This window comes from Nerophis lumbriciformis, linkage group LG19, assembly GCF_033978685.3.
Source record: "Nerophis lumbriciformis linkage group LG19, RoL_Nlum_v2.1, whole genome shotgun sequence".
NCBI classification, from domain to species: Eukaryota; Metazoa; Chordata; class Actinopteri; order Syngnathiformes; family Syngnathidae; genus Nerophis; species Nerophis lumbriciformis.
The window spans coordinates 27,278,314-27,296,174 of record NC_084566.2 but is presented as its reverse complement, the minus strand read 5'-3'; the positions used below and the strand labels follow the sequence as shown (position 1 = coordinate 27,296,174).

The 17,861-nt window shown below is 41.0% G+C and overlaps 1 protein-coding gene across 4 annotated transcripts in view; it reads right to left on the bottom strand.

Annotated features, from left to right (window-relative positions):
• The window catches only part of pard3ab (par-3 family cell polarity regulator alpha, b), a 427,849-nt gene that overhangs the window by 152,893 nt on the left and 257,095 nt on the right, over positions 1 to 17,861 (bottom strand). For all 4 annotated transcript variants that reach the window (XM_061979076.2, XM_061979077.2, XM_061979075.2 and 1 more), the window contains one exon: positions 6,080 to 6,230. In XM_061979076.2, the coding sequence (XP_061835060.1) occupies positions 6,080 to 6,230 (151 nt within the window). The remainder of the gene's footprint in view (positions 1 to 6,079; positions 6,231 to 17,861) is intronic.

Genomic DNA, 17,861 nt, shown 5'->3' with positions numbered 1-17,861 from the left:
GTGTGGGTGATTAGGCTAACAAACACAAAAACAAATGCACACAAACACACACACGTGCGCCATGTCGCCACTTTTATCGCAATTGCTCCTCCTCACAAACTTTCAGAACAGAAACTAACAACAAGACTCCAAATCAATCAACAAAGTTAAATTAATAGTTCAGATGTAGGGTTGTACAGTATACTGGTATTACCGGTAGTAAAGTACCGCGATACTAATTAATCATATTCGGTACTATACTGCCTCTGAAAAGTACCAGTCTGCCACTCCACCGCGCTCCTGTCGTCGCCATGTCGTTTCATTGCTGGTTTACGAGCAGACGAGCATGTTCGGCGGCACACAATCACAGAGTACTTACAAGCAGACACAGTGTGTAGACAGAAAAGGGAGAATGGACGCATTTTGGCTTAAAAACTAAGGATAAAGGTGAGGTTATAACACTGAAACGCCCTCAGGAAGAGGTGCTTTAAGACATGGCTAGCTAGCTAGCTAGCGGCTAAAGTCCAGCCCCAGTCTGCAGTGTTTTAGCTACTTCTAAATCACTAATCCTCGCCTCCATGGCGACAAATAAAGTAAGTTTCTTACAAGTATCATCCCTGCAGGACGAGGAATAGCTAAACATGCTTCACTACACACCGTAGCTCACCGGCATCACAATGCAAACAAAAGCCATTGGTGGATCTACACCTGACATCCACTGTAATGATACCAAGTACAGTAGCGTATCTAGTCGATACTACTATGATTACGTCGATATTTTTTGGCATCACAACATCGTCTTTCGTTTAAAAATAATGTATATTATGTTTCTAAACTCAGGAAATATGTCCCTGGACACATGAGGACTTTACATGATCCTGTAACTACTTGGTATTGGATTGATACCCAAATTTGTGGTATCAACCAAAACCAATGTAAAGTATCAAACAACAGAAGAATAAGTGATTATTACATTTTAACAGAAGTGTAGACAGAATATGTTAAAAGATAAAATAAGCAGATATTAACAGTAAATGAACAAGTAGATTAATAATACATTTTCTACCACTTGTCCTTAATAATGTTGACAAAATAATAGAATGATAAAAGACACAATATGTTACTGCATATGTCAGCAGACCAATTAGGAGCCTTTGTTTGTTTACTTACTACTAAAAGACAAGTTGTCTTGTATGTTCACTACTTTATTTAAGGACAAACTTGCAATAAGAAACATATGTTTAATGTACCCTAAGATTTTTTGTTAAAATAAAGCCAATAATGCTTTTTTTGTGGTACCCTTTATTTAGAAAAGTACCAAAAAGCATCGAAATAATTTTGGTACCGGTACCAAAATATTGGTATCGGGACAACACTATTCAGAGTTTTCACCCCCCAATAGTAAGAGTACCAAAAGGGCTGAGCGAGACAGTGCAGTGGGATGATTGGCGGAAAGACAATGGCCCATTAAAGAAGACAATTTACAAAGCTCGTCTTTGTATTGTGATGACGAGGAGAAACAAGAATGTCAGATGTTCTGACACTGATTGAAACATTTGGGGACTGATTCACTAAGATCCAAATGCAAACATTGAACAGCGTGTGCAAACTATAAAATATGTGTACTATTAGTGGGTGTGTTGCTGCGATTTACTAAGACTGCGTGTGCACAAATAAAAAGGTGCAGACCGCCTTATTTAAATGAGGATTTTGCGTGTACTTAACGGGGCATCACTATGGAGACATTCTCATTTGCTGCACATGTGTGTTATCATGCTCCTATCGGTGACGTTTTGCTATGTTTTCAAAAATGCAGGAGACATCTACCACTTTTTATGGGCATTTTAGAAGCAGTCCAAAGTGCATCTACAGCTAATTTTTATCGCTGAAGGTGCATTTATTGGTGAGAGGCTGCACTTACTCCGCTGAAGATACAAAACGCATGCTTGAAGAAGTTATTTTCTTGTAAGAAATATTTTGATAATATATATTCTGTGGAAAAAAAACTAATGTCATTAAAAAAAATACTAACGGACACCAAAAATGCATCAATTGAATCAGCCACGGAAGTCCTCAGCTATAGAATTATCAAATGAATTTGCTGAATAGACGATACGTCTAATATTTTAATTTCTGACTGTACAAAATGTTGACACACACACACACACATAGGACCGAAGATTTATCTGTCTGTGCAGCGCGAGCACTGATCCTGCAGCCGTGTGTGTAACTGTCAGATTGTGCGTCCTTCCCACAGGTGCTAAATAAATGCTGAATAGTGCTCGCAAAACGACAATGATTGTTGATAAATCATGTTGCATGGGCTAAATAATTTTATTTGCATCTTCTCCCATTATTGCAGGCATTTTGATGATGAGCATATATTCTGCATATTAAACAGAGACACAAAATAGATTGCATGCCTTATTCTGCTGACTTAACAGACACAATCCACTAGGGCTGTACAAAAAAAAAAAAAAAGTACCGTATTTTTCCGACTGTAAGTCGCAGTTTTTTTTCATAGTTTGGCCGGGCTCCAGTGCGATTTATATATGTTTTTTTCCTTTTTTATGATGCATTTTCGGCAGGTGCGACTTATACTCCGGTGCGACTTATACTCCGAAAAATACGGTAATTGCGATTTTTTTTTTTTCTCCAAAATTGCGATTGCGATTCAATTTGTGATTTTTATATTTTATACAAAAAAATGCCAAAAACTAACGAGTGAAGGAAGACAACTTTAGACTGTTATTCAACGTAGTCTTGTCTCAAGGTGCCGCTTATTAGAATAATGTACAATAATTTACATAAAAAAACTATTTGGCTTTATGCAGGCAGACACATAGCTTTGGTCTATATCAGGGGTCAGCAACCTTCAACATACAAAGAGCCATTTGAGCCTATTTCCCCCCAAATAAAACCCACCCAGGGCCGCAAATTCTGTGCGATTCCTAAAATGGCGATAACACCACTTATAGTTTCGTTACACTTAAGCTATAGAATTTATGAAATCAAAGACTTGACAAACAACGACTCACATTTTATTTCTGGGTATAACGAAGCAAATCATCGAATTATTTTGAACATTAGAAAAAAATACACCGGTCCTTCCCTTAATAATGAATTTTAAAAAATCAACTTGTTCCAATATCCCGAAGGCATACAACTGTGGCATATTTAATTTGACTAAAAAGGGAAAACAACAACTTTGTCCTCAATGAAAGCAAATGAATCTGCCTATGAACCATTAAATGTTCTATTTTCATCAGAAATTTTGCTTTTTTTTATCCTTCCATTGCTGATTTACCAGGGGTTGACCGCTAAAAACAATACAATTGCTTGGAAGCAAGAGATGACGCATAGGGGCTGTGACGTAAATTTCGATCGACAATATACTCAAATGTGTTATTTTCATATGACAAGATCCCAGAACTCTCCAAAAACAGCAACTGTTAAAAATATAATTAACTAACTAAATTAAATAAAATCTATCAAGTAGCCATTATTTGTTGATATTGTGTTTCAAAGTCAAAGGGAGCCACGGCGTCGGCATGAAAGAGCCGCTGGTTGCAGACCCCTGGTCTATATCATGCTCTTTAACTGAAGAAATAATCAAAACTATACAGTGCGGTTAATGTAATGTAATCATAATATGTAATAATAATGCAAGTAAACATTTAAAAGGATATTAAAAGTATTTCTCGTTACTTTACTTTATTATTATACTGTAATTGGAAAATAATTACCATATTTTTCGGACTAAAAGTCGCAGTTTTTTTCATAGTTTGGCCGGGAGTGCGACTTATACTCAGGAGCGACTTATGTGTGAAATTATTAACACATTACTGTAAAATATCAAATAATATTATTTAGCTCATTCACGTAAGAGACTAGACGTATAAGATTTCATGGGATTTAGCGATTAGGAGTGACAGATTGTTTGGTAAACGTATAGCATGTTCTATATGTTATAGTTATTTGAATGACTCTTAACATAATATGTTACGTCAACATACCAGACACGTTCTCAGTTGGTTATTTATGCCTCATATAACGTACACTTATTCAGCCTGTTGTTCACTATTCTTTTTTTATTTTAAATTGCCTTTCAAATGTCTATTCTTGGTGTTGGGTTTTATCAAATAAATGTCCCCAAAAAATGCAACTTATACTCCAGTGCGACTTATATATGTTTTTTTCCTTCTTTATTATGCATTTTCGGCAGGTGCGACTTATACTCCGGTGCGACTTATACTCCGAAAAATACGGTACCTGTTATCCTAAATAAAACAAATAAAATAAGATGGACTCATTTTTAAAAGTAAAAATTTAACTAGGGATGTCCGATAATGGCGTTTTGCCGATATCCGATACTCCGAAATTGTCCAACTCTTAATTACCGATACTGATATCAACCGATACCGATATATACAGTCGTGGAATTAACACATTATTATGCCTAATTCGGACAACCAGGTATGGTCTTTTTATTTATTTATTAATAAAATAAAATAAGATAAATAAATTAAAAATATTTTCTTGAATAAAAAAGAAAGTAAAACAATATAAAAACAGTTACATAGACACTTGTAATTAATGAAAATGAGTAAAATTAACTGTTAAAGGTTAGTACTATTAGTGGACCAGCAGCACGCACAATCATGTGTGCTTACGGACTGTATCCCTTGCAGACTGTATTGATATATATTGATATATAATGTAGGAACCAGAATATTAATAACAGAAAGAAACAACCCTTTTGTGTGAATGAGTGTGAATGAATGGGGGAGGGAGGTTGTTTGGGTTGGTGCACTAATTGTAAGTGTATATTGTGTTTTTTATGTTGATTTAATAAAAAAATAAAAATAAAAAAACCAAAAAAAAACCGATACCAATAATAAAAAAAACGATACAGATAATTTCCGATATTACATTTTAAAGCATGAATTTAACCTACCGGTAAATAAATATTGAACATCTTAAAGTGTATTTTTTCTTCCCAGTTAGAAAAATGAGGTCGGACATTTGATGGGCTCATGTCGCCTATCCGATTTGAAGCGGAAAAACTACCACAACGCGACGTTTGATTTGGTAATTTTATTTTTTCCTCCCAATTCGTGTTACTTTGTGTTACTTCTCACTGGAGAGTCGCGAGGCTCTCTGTGCAGTGAAAGTGTTGGCGCAGGTGAATGACTGAATAGAGGAGTCACTCCTGTTCAGTTAATTCCACTGTTAAATAAACTCAGGTACAAAGAACGATGCATAAAGTAAGACGTCGATCTTCCCGAGAGACAAACAAACGTGATTGGCGCACATGTAGAGGGGAAAAAACCCAAAACCAAAACTCTGCCACTTTACCGCAATAATAAAACCTCCATGTTGATTTGATTTGGATTAACCGTGCAGTCCTACAATCCACTTTGCACATGTTTATTAGATCAGCATCATTGTGGTGAATAAGGAGCTGAGCCGGAAGGCAAAGCTCTCAATTTACAGGGCGATCTACGTTCCCATCCTCACCTATGGTCATGAGCTTTGGGTTATGAATGAAAGGACAAGATCACGGGTACAAGCGGCCGAAATTAGTTTCCTCCGCCGAGTGGCGGGGCTCTCCCTTAGAGATAGGGTGAGAAGCTCTGTCATCCGGGAGGAGCTCAAAGTAAAGCCGCTGCTGCTCCACATCGAGAGGAGCCAGATGAGGTGGTTCGGGTATCTGGTCAGGGTGCCACCCGAACGCCTCCCTAGGGAGGTGTTTAGGGCACGTCCGACCGGTAGGAGGCCACGGGGAAGACCCAGGACACGTTGGGAAGACTATGTCTCCCACCTGGCCTGGGAACGCCTCAGGATCCCCCGGGAAGAGCTGGACGAAGTGGCTGGGGAGAGTGAAGTCTGGGCTTCCCTGCTTAGGCTGCTGCCCCCGCGACCCGACCTCGGATAAGCGGAAGAAGATGGATGGGTGGATGGATGGATATTAGATCAGCTTTGCGTGCGGTATCAGGTTTGCACGTGTTTTAGTACACGGACAACCTTTAGTAAATCAAGCCCTTGGTGTATAAAAAGGCGACGTTGGGGAAATATTGAGGCTGAGCGATCATCTTACCTACTGTGCGCGGCATCATGCCTTGTCGAGGCATCAAGTTGTCATCTAGGTCTTCCAGAGCGCCGTAGAGGGAGTGGGAGATGCGGCGTTCATGTTCGTCCATAGACGTGTTAGTGATCTGCTGAGGTACCAGCGGCCCGCCTGGTGCCTCCTGGGAAAAAGAAAAAGAAAGAAACATTGAACTATTTAAATGAATTGGAATTAAGGCTGGGCGATATATCGAATATACTCGATATATCGCGGGTTTGTCTCTGTGCGATATAGAAAATGACTATATCGTGATATTCGAGTATACGTTCTCACGCAGTTGCTTTTAGATGCGGGTATTACACTCCAGGCTCTTCTCACTCTTTGTTGTCTCTCTTTCTCACAGAGACATAAAACAAGGGCACCTTCTTACATACGTCACATACGTATAAACCCTCGCGGAGCAGAGAGGTAGCGGCATGGGTAGCGTTAGCTGTGGTGCGAGTGGTAATACGAGAAAAAGAAGGTGCGAATCTGGTAACAAATGAAGAAAGAATTAATTCCCAAGAAAAACAGCAGGGGGTCCATCGTCCGGCGGTGGTTTGGCTTCAAGTGGGAATATGTCGAACAGACAACCGTAATTTTTCAAGTGTGGGCCAAAAGCGTTGCTACAAAAAGTAGCATTACTGCTAATGTAGCATCATTTGAAAAGTCACCTGCTAGAGAATGAAGAGTGCTTACTCCGCATGTCAACATCTCCGTTCGGTGCCACACCAACAGAATGCCGAGGCAACCATTTCCACATCAACACCGTATGAAAAAAATTGTCAACAACAGAAGGAGATAACGTCCGCAGGAACCTACCACATAGCGAAGGACATACACTATTTGATTTCCTATGATGCAGCTCATTTTTATTTGACACTTATTGAAATATCTTGTGTGACATCATGCACAAAAGTGCACTTTATTTGTTTTAAAATATTGTAGTGGCGTTCTGTACAAAAAGTGCACTTTAATTTAGTGTTGTTTTGATATGTCATCTTAGTGACATCATGCACAAAAGTGCACTTATAGCTTATTTTAAAATGTCTGACAATCTTGCACTTTCTGTTTTGGAAATGACATGAATGTTTGTGCCACTGCTTAATAACTGTTTAATAAATACAGTTTTGGTCAATTGACTTAGTTGTGATTTCCCTCTGCATGAAAGTTTAAAATGAGCATATATTAATGCAGTATGAAGAATAATGTTTTAATGTAAACACATAGAATCATCATACTGCTGTGATTAGATGCATCAAGTGTTCATTCAAGGCTAAGGCAAAATATCGAGATATATATCGTGTATCGTGACATGGCCTAAAAATATCAAGATATTAAAAAAAGACCATATCGCCCAGCCCTAATTGGAATCAAAACTGGACTAACAGTGGTGGCTCTAACTATGCGCTTATTTGTCCAGCAGTAATGAGTGCACACAGCTGTGCATGCTAATGCTACCTGGGTAATAAGCAGGATGACTGAGGATGGATTTCCAATCGGTTGCTAAGCCACAAGCTGTTAGCCAACTAGCATTCACCCGCCTGAAGAGTTTAGCCTGCTAGCGTTGTGACATTTCCCTCGAGACCCATGATGAGACTCCAGTTTGCTGGACAAATTGACCATTTTGTGCTCCTGTTATCCATAAACACACATTCCTGCAATGGAAGAACGTGTGTGTGTGTGTGTGTGTGTGTGTGTGTGTGTGTGTGTGTGTGTGTGTGTGTGTGTGCTTGTCCAATGGATCATTGGTCGTATTGATTCTCTGCAGTTTGCTGCATTTACTGCCTGGACGGGGACAGTTCCAGCCTTACGGATTAGCAGCATCCTTGTCTCTACGCCGTGTAACGAGGGATAACGCCATCGCCGTGAGTTACTACTGCAACACTTGACCACATTGGCAGGGATCTGAAATAGTGTATTTAGATGCCTTACAGACATATTTGACGTGGAAGTGAGCTTTAATCTGCTCAGTGGCATTATGAGAACGCAATAACGCGACTGCTTTTTCATAAACTACATGCAGCTACTAAATGATTCCCGGGCGCGGCCACCGCTGCTGCTCACTGCTCCCCTCACCTCCCAGGGGGTGATCAAGGGTGATGGGTCAAATGCAGAGAATAAATTTGCCACACCTAGTGTGTGTGTGAGACAATCATTGGTACTTTAACTTTCCTGCAATTACAGCTTGTTTGGAGCAACACAATCCACACGGGTATGAAAATATTGTATAAATATAGAAATATTATGAATAATCAGTAGAGATAAATGCTTTAAAATTTAATATCGGAAATTATCGGTATCTGTTTCAAAAAGTAAAATGTATGACTTTTTAAAACGCCGCTGTACGGAGTGGTACACGGACGTAGGGAGAAGTACAGAGCGCCAATAAACCTTAAAGGCACTGCCTTTGCGTGCCGGCCCAATCACATAATATCTACGGCTTTTCACACACACGAATGAATGCAAGGCATACTTAGTCAACAGCCATACAGGTCACACTGAGGATGGCCGTATAAACAACTTTAACACTGTTACAAATATGCGCCACACTGTGAACCCACACCAAACAAGAATGACAAATACATTTCGGGGGAACATCCGCATCGTAACACAACATAAACACAACAGAACAAATACCCAGCACCCCTTGCAGCACTAACTCTTCCGGGACGCTACAATTACACGGCTGACTTACCCGCATACGTGCCAACCCTCCCGGATTTTCCAGGAGACTCCTGAAATTCAGCGCCTCTCCCAAAAAACCTTCCGAAATTTAGGCCGAGCTGGAGGCCACGCCCCCTCCAACTCCATGCGGACCTGACCTGTTTTCACGTCCGCTTTCCCACAATATAAACAACGTGCCTGCCCAATCACGTTATAACTGTAGAATGATCGAGGGCGAGTTCTTGGTTTCTTTTGTGGGTTTATTGTTAGGCAGTTTCATTAACGTCCTCCCAGCGCGGTAACAACACACAACAACAGCAGTCACGTTTTCATCTACCGTAAAGCAGTTCGTCTGCCGTAAATAAGCAATGTTGTGACACTCTTAAACAGGACAATACTGCCATCTACTGTACATGCATATGTGACAATAACATCTACGGCTTTTAGAGTGCAGTGCACAACTGCGCACACAACAAGGAGACAAAGCAGAAGAACAAGGAAGATACAGCCGTGGCGACGCCGACGACGAGTAAGATGAAGAAATACGCTAGTAAGTTCCAAGCCGCAGCTGCGATTGGACCTGGATAGCCTCCGGGAAGAAGTAGTGGACTACCAAGTGCTTGGCAGTGAAGATCTTCCTCAGGAAGCAAAGATTGACCGGTTTTGGGCCATGCTAGGGAGAGGTGGAAGATTCCAGACTCTAGTGCATTTGATGAAAGCACTTTTGCATCATCACAGCAATGCATCATCAGAGAGGGTGTTCAGCATGGTTAGAAAAATAGTGACAGAGAATAGAACAAGGATGGACAATTCAACCCTTAACTCAACAATGAGTAGATGAGTGTTATGTTTGTGTATATGTGTAAATAAATGAACACTGAAATTCAAGTATTTATTTATATATATATATATATATATATATATATACATATATATATATATATATATATATATAGCTGGAATTCACTGAAAGTCAAGTATTTCTTATATATATATATATATATATATATATATATATATATACCGTATTTTCCGCACTATAAGGCGCACCTAAAAACCACAAATTTTCTCAAAAGCTGACAGTGCGCCTTATAACCCGGTGCGCTTTATATATGGATAAATATTAAGATTCATTTTCATAAAGTTTCGGTCTCGCAACTTCGGTAAACAGCCGCCATCTTTTTTCCCCGTAGAAGAAGCGCGCGGTGCATGCTGGGATATGTGACGTTTCATTTCCATTTGTGTGTTTATGTAAAGACCCCAAAATGGCTCCTATTAAGTGTGTTGTCTGTCTAATTATAAATAATGCAGACGAGGCGTGTTAACTGAGTTCTCAACGTTTACTCACAGCGTGCTCATAACCACATTCTAACTCCCAGCATACAACAACGCTTCTCAGGGCTACCGCGCATGCTCGTCACTATCGTTGCATGCTGGGTAGTGTAGTTGTTATATTTGCTAGCTCATAACATCACATTAAGAGACACGCTTACGCGCTTAATTCAATACTCGCCGTCATTCCGGGTGGATTGACAAAAGACCTCCAGCCGCTAGATATTGGTGTCAACAGGGCATTCGAAGCTAGACTGCTAACTGCGTGGGAACAGTGGATGACAAGGCGAACACACGTGACGTTCACCAAGACAGGGAGACAAGGAGACAACGCCAGACGACATTTTGGATCCCACATTCGCCCAACTTTTCAATTCGGACAACGAAGGAGAATAATTCGAGGGATTTATGAATGAAGAATAACTTCAGAAAGTGAGCGTTATGTTTATTTTGTGTGTTGTGACATTAACATTCGAGCAACATTATGTTGCTATTGCTCTGCACTATTTTGAATTTTACTATGTTTGTGATTGCACATTTGCGTACATTTTGGGAGTGAACAGAGTTGTTAGAACGCTGGTTTTTAATATATTATTAAAGTTTGACTGACCTATCTGACTGTTTTTTTGACATTCCTTTAGCGCAGTTAGATGCGGCTTACAACACCGGGCGGCTTATAGGTGGACAAAGTTTTGAAATATGCCGTTCATTGAAGGCGCGGCTTTTAACCCAGGGCGCCTTATGGTGCGGAAAATACGGTATATATATATATATATATATATATATATATATATATATATATATATATATATGAAATACCTGACTTGGTGAATTGTAGCTGTAAATATCCTCCTCCCCTCTTGACCACGCCCCCAACCACGCCCCGCACAAACCACGCCCTCCTCCCCCTCCCCGCCCCCCACCTCCCGAAATCGGAGGTCTCAAGGTTGGCAAGTATGCTTACCCGTGTAAAAATGTGTCCGAGAAGGGGTACCTTAAACGATGGTTTAGTGTGGCTGAAACGGGGCTTAGGCCAAATAATTATTTGTTTAACAGGTTAAACGACTTAGTGTAGACATGAATTGAGCTCAGGGACCTCCCTAGGATATCAAGGGAGAGGAGAAATGTCCAACATTGTTTATTTATTTATCTATTTATGTGCCTGCTAAAATTTATTGCAGGAAAAAAAAAAGTTTACATTTGCACGATTTTCTTTTGTAATCCATCCATCCATCCATTTTCTACCGCTTGTCCCTTTCGGGGTCGCGGGGGGTGCTGGTGCCTATCTCAGCTGCATTTGGGCGGAAGGCAGTGTACACCCTGGACAAGTAACCACCTCATCGCAGGGCCAACACAGATGGACAGACAACATTCACACTCACACACTAGGGCCAATTTAGAGTTGCCAATCAACCTATCCCCAGGTGCATGTTTTTAGAGGTGGAAGGAAGTACGGTTGTTTCCAATATTTCGCTCCATCTCGGGTGTTTGCAAGTCGCCGCTGTGTGTTGCTCTTGACTTTAAATGAGGGTGTTAATGAATTTGGCCAGCTGAGGTGAAGCGCCTCAGTAATAGCGGGGGATTTGGGGCTGGTGGAGGGCGGGCGGGGGATTTGAGCATCGACAAGCCACACTGCAGCTCGTTGCATATTCAGTCGGATAATGAAGGGGCGGGAAGGTCTGGATCCCATCGCGCGGCCGCTCCGTGTGGAGGAGGAGGAGGAGGAGGAAGGCGCGGTCATGCTTGTGATTTATGCAATGGCAAACATTTGAGATTTGAAATTGGCTCCTCAGGAGACGAGACATGAGCGGGGAGGTAAATAAGGTGTGATTTGATTGCAGATGTCAAGTAAATGTCACACAGCCTTTACGATGTGAGCAGTTATTGCACTCTTCCCATACGATAAAGGCAGCTGGCTGGTGGGAGGGGTTATCAACATGTGCAGGGCACTGATTTCATGTAAGGGGGTGGCAGGGGGGCAGATGGCGGGACTGCCCGCGGCCTTGCCTGAGGCCCTGCAGCTGAAGCGTGGACGAGCCTCTCGCCGCTCTGACACAGAGCCTTGAATATGAATTCATACATGCATTAGAGAACAGCACAGGTGGTCCACATGCACTATTACACACACAAAAGCAGTAGGCACCTTGATGTGCGCACACACAAGTGCACAAAAAAACAAAACAGGCCCCCGGGCTGCGACTCAGCTTTCAATTACCAGACGGGCCGAGAGGGAAATCAAAATTTTGACAGAGCAGGTTGGAAGAGGAAAGCGAGGAAGCTAAAGCAGTGCCAGGGGCGGTCACATGCACGCTCTCAAACATGTGCACGTACGCGGGCGACAGGTCGAGGTGTCCACACAATGTAGAAACATGACATGAAAGCCATGGAGAAAGTTGTGAATTTCACTTCAAACCTGTTGAGATTTTTTTGCACACTCCAACCTCCTTCTAAATGGTGACTTCAAATACACTATATTGCCAAAAGTATTTGGCCACCTGCCTTGACTCACATATGAACTTGAAGTGCCATCCCATTCCTAACCCATAGGGTTCAATATGACATTTTGCAGCTATTACAGCTACAACTATTCTGGGAGGGCTGTCCACAAGGTTGCGGAGTTTATAGGAATTTTCGACCATTCTTCCAAAACACATTGGTGAGGTCACACACTGATGTTGGTCGAGAAGGCCTGGCTCTCAGTCTCTGTTCTAATTCATCCCAAAGGTGTTCTATCGGGTTCAGATCAGTCAAGTTCATCCACACCAGACTCTGTCATCCAAGTCTTTATGGACCTTGCTTTGTGCACTGGTGCAGACATGTTGGAAGAGGGAAGGGGCCCGCTCCAAACTGTTCCCAGAAGGTTGGGAGCATGGAATTGTCCAAAACGAGTGAGGGGTATTTTGTACTCCCTCGTCTCAGGAAGAATGCTTTGCGGAAATCTTTTATTTATAGATTTGTATCGCTCTGGAATAACCTGCCTCGAATTATCACCGGCATTGAAAGTAAACAGGTTTTTAAAAAGAAAGTAATATTTTATCTGAGTCTTCAAATTAGTTTGCTTGTTGATGATTTTGTTTGGTTTTGTATTGTGTACTGTATTTTTCGGACTATAAGCCAACGTTTTTTTCATAGTTTGGCCGGGGGTGCGACTTATACTCAGGAGCAACTTATGTGTGAAATTATTAACACATTACCGTAAAATATCAAATAATATTATTTATCTCATTCGCGTGAGCGACGAAGCAAATGTCCGCAATCGTCACACACACGTCAGCAATCGTCACTCACACGCCAACCAATAAGAATTCGGCGGGGGCGAGTCATGGCAGAAGTGCATTGTGGGTTTTGGAATGCTAACTGCTATATGCTATACGCTACAAACAATCGCGGTAACTTATAAAAACTGAGAAGGACTGAACAAAAATGGCACCGAAAAGGAAATCATATACTGCAGATTACAAGCTGGACGTAGTGAAATATGCACCAGAAAACGGCGATCGAGCAGCAGAAAGAATGGACGCTAGCGGGGCATACCAGGAGCGACACCGAGGCAGAAGATTTCATGGGATTTAGCGATTAGGAGTGACAGATTGTTTGGTAAACGTATAGCATGTTCTATATGTTATAGTTATTTGAATGACTCTTACCATAATATGTTACGTTAACATACCAGGCACGTTCTCAGTTGGTTATTTATGCCTCATATAACGTACACTTATTCAGCCTGTTGTTCATTATTCTTTATTTATTTTAAATTGCCTTTCAAATGTCTATTTTTGGTGTTGGGTTTTATCAAACAAATTTCCCCAAAAAGCGACTTATACTCCAGTGCGACTTATATATATTTTTTCCTTCTTTATTATGCATTTTCAGCCGGTGCGACTTATACTCCGGAGCGACTTATAGTCCGAAAAATACGGTAGTTATATTTATATGGTAATTATTATTCTGTGACTGTAAATTGTTTGCTTGTTTTCTTATTGATGCTTTTATTTTTTTCTGTCTTGTGTAGTTATAATAATATGCTTTTACTTGTAATTGTATTGAGTTGGTGGACCCCAGGAAGACTAGTGGGTTGTTGTGGCAACCAGCTAATGGGGATCCTTAATAAAAATATAAATCATTTTGGTATCCTGGAGCATTCAACGTTCTTTTCACTGGAACTAAAGGGCCAAGCCCAACTCCTGAAAAACAACCCCACACCATAATTCCTCCTCCACCAAATTTCACACTGTTGTCCTGGCAACCTCCAAACCCAGACTCGTCCATCAGATTGCCAGATGGAAATGCGTGATTCATCACTCCAGAGAACACGTTTCCACTGCTCTAGAGTCTAATGGATTTGTTGCACAGGTGGCATCCTATGACAGTTCCACGTTGGAAATCACTGAGAGCGGCCCATTCTTTCACAAATGTTTGTAGAAACAGTCTCCATGTCCAAGTGCTTGATTTTATACACCTGTGGCCGGGCCAAGTGATTAGGAAACCTGATTCTGATCATTTGGATGGGAGGCCAAATACTTTTGGCAATATAGTACATCATAAATAACAACTGGGCACATGCCTCCTAAACCGACCAGTTAGGCCGGCGTAACGGGACACTTTGCCCATTTTTCTTATATACATATACAAATTGCCTTGGTGCCCTAAAATATGAGTCCTCCTTTAAAGCAACACTTGCCTTGACCTTAAAAGGTAAAAATTCCAGGCCTGGATATATAAATAGAGTCCTGTGTGAAACACAGAGTGGGCTTCCTTAAATTGTGACATGAAAAATTCTAAAGATGTCATGGAAATCTCATGAAGCTCGCGTACCCGACCGATTTAGAAACAGAGCAAGAGGAAAACATCTGACAAGTTGACAATGTAGGACAGCACCCTTTAGGTCAGGAGTGTCCAAACTTTTCCACGGAGAGGATTTGATACATGTTGTACATTAAAGGGGATCTATGATGATTTTCCTTTTTTCTGATTAATGAGAGTTGTTACAATGCAGGATACGGAAAAATGCCAAGACATTAAAGGCCTACTGAAATGCGATTTTCTTATTTAAACAGGGATAGCAGGTCCATTCTATGTGTCATACTTGATCATTTCGCAATATTGCCATATTTTTGCTGAAAGGAGTTAGTAGAGAACATCGACGATAAAGTTCGCAACTTTTGGTCGCTGATAAAAAAGCCTTGCCTGTACCGGAAGTAGCAGACGAGTAGCGTGACGTCACAGGTTGTGGAGCTCCTCACATCCGCACATTGTTTACAATCATGGCCACCAGCAGCGAGAGCGATTCGGACCGAGAAAGCGACAATTTCCTCATTAATTTTAGCGAGGATGAAAGATTTGTGAATGAGGAAAGTGAGAGTGAAGGACTAGAGGGCAGTGGGAGCGATTCAGATAGGGAAGATGCTGTGAGAGGCGGGTGGGACCTGATATTCAGCTGGGAATGACAAACAGTAAATAAACACAAGACATATATATACTCTATTAGCCACAACACAACCAGGCTTATATTTAATATGCCACAAATTAATCCCGCATAACAAACACCTCCCGTCTCCCGTCCATATAACCCGCCAATACAACTCAAACACCTGCACAACACACTCAATCCCACAGCCCAAAGTACCGTTCACCTCCCCAAAGTTCATACAGCACATATATTTCCCCAAAGTCCCCAAAGTTACGTACGTGACATGCACATAGCGGCACGCACGTACGGGCAAGCGATCAAATGTTTGGAAGCCGCAGCTGCATGCGTACTCACGGTACCGCGTCTGCGCATCCAACTCAAAGTCCTCCTGGTAAGAGTCTCTGTTGTTCCAGTTCTCCACAGGCCAATGGTAAAGCTTGACTGTCATCTTTCGGGAATGTAAACAATGAAACACTGGCTGTGTTTGTGTTGCTGCAGTCGGTCGCAATACACCGCTTCCCACCTACAGCTTTCTTCTTTGCTGTCTCCATTGTTCATTGAACAAATTGCAAAAGATTCACCAACACAGATGTCCAGAATACTGTGGAATTTTGCGATGAAAACAGACAACTTAATAGCTGGCCACCATGCTGTCCCAAAATGTCCTCTACAATCCGTGACGTCACGCGCAGGCATCATCATACCGAGACGTTTTCAGCAGGATATTTCGCGCAAAATTTAAAATTGTACTTTAGTAAGCTAACCCGGCCGTATTGTCATGTGTTGCAATGTTAAGATTTCATCATTGATATATAAACTATCAGACTGCATGGTCGGTAGTAGTGGGTTTCAGTAGGCCTTTAAATCATGAGGTTCATGCATTTTGGTGTGAGCTTGCACACCATTTTAGATGTCTCTGTTCGTTGCGTTTTGTGTTTTTCTTTATTAACAGTGGATCATTTATGACCTCACACATTGGCGGACATACTTATGTGGCCAACCTCCTCCCCCTCTGCTGTGCAGAGACTGCTGCCTGCAGACTCCCGTGTTATTCCTTCTCGTCTCATGCCCTGACGCCTGCTCGGATGACTATAAAATAAATACTTCCATGTTTGTTTGTCTACAACATTTAACACGTGAACCAGTACAATTGGATTCACCGCTAAACTCTGACTAAAAAGACAGCGCCATTGCAACATTAATATGAAGCAAGAGAAGGTAGGAATTACAGGACAAAATATTATTTTCATCTAATTGTGGCTTGCACACAATAACACAGACATTCGACATGCAGTGACATACTGTAAATGCAGCTTGTTTATGCGCAGTTTGTGCGACAAAAGATGTATGTGACATACTGTATGTGATGTTGTCACAGGTAAATCTAAATATCTATTCTGATACTTTTGGAGAGGGTGGGGTGTGGTCTCATTTGCAATCTAAGAATGCCTTTGCAGACATACACAGAAAGTAGGTTATAAATGTGACTATGGGGAAAAAAATACACAAAATGTACACCAAAACATATCCAATACACTTAGAGATGTCCGATAATATCGGACATCTTTTAGATAAGAAAATGTGTCTGGGGGCCGTATATCAATTTTTAGGAACACTAATACAAAACCTCACAATAATGTCTGATTGAATGCTAAAAACGTTATGACAGACCGCCTGAAAAAACGGAATGGAATTGCACATTTTTTGACTGAATGAGACACCCAGAATGTACATGAAAATAAAGAATGTGAGATTTACAGTATTAACTATGAACAATAAAACACTGAATATTGACAACATATGAGCGTCACACCCCCTCACCCCTTACAATCAAGCGAAACGCAACAAAAATGCAACAAACACAGCTAAATATGAACGTAAAAGGTAAAAAAAAACAAAAAACACCTACAATCTGATATATGTGATATATCACTAAGCTTTAGAACCCCTATTTCAGGCTCTGGAAACACTCTGTGGAAACGCTCCCCACCTACACTGCTTGGTGCCTCGTCTGAGCTGCTGTTACTTACATTACTATAGTAACTAATTAGATGACCGTAGTAACTAGTATATCATGCCAAAGCGCAGATTCCAACCATTGAAAGACTTAGTATAGTTCAGGGGTCGGCAACCCAACATGTTGAAAGAGCCATATTGGACCAAAAATACAAAAACAAATTTGTCTGGAGCCGCAAAAAAATAAAAGCCATATTACATACAGATAGTGTGTCATGAGATATAAATTGAATTAAGAGGACTTAAAGGAAACTAAATGAGCTCAAATATAGCTACAAATGAGGCATAATGATGCAATATGTACATATAGCTAGCCTAAATAGCATGTTAGCATCGATTAGTTTGCAG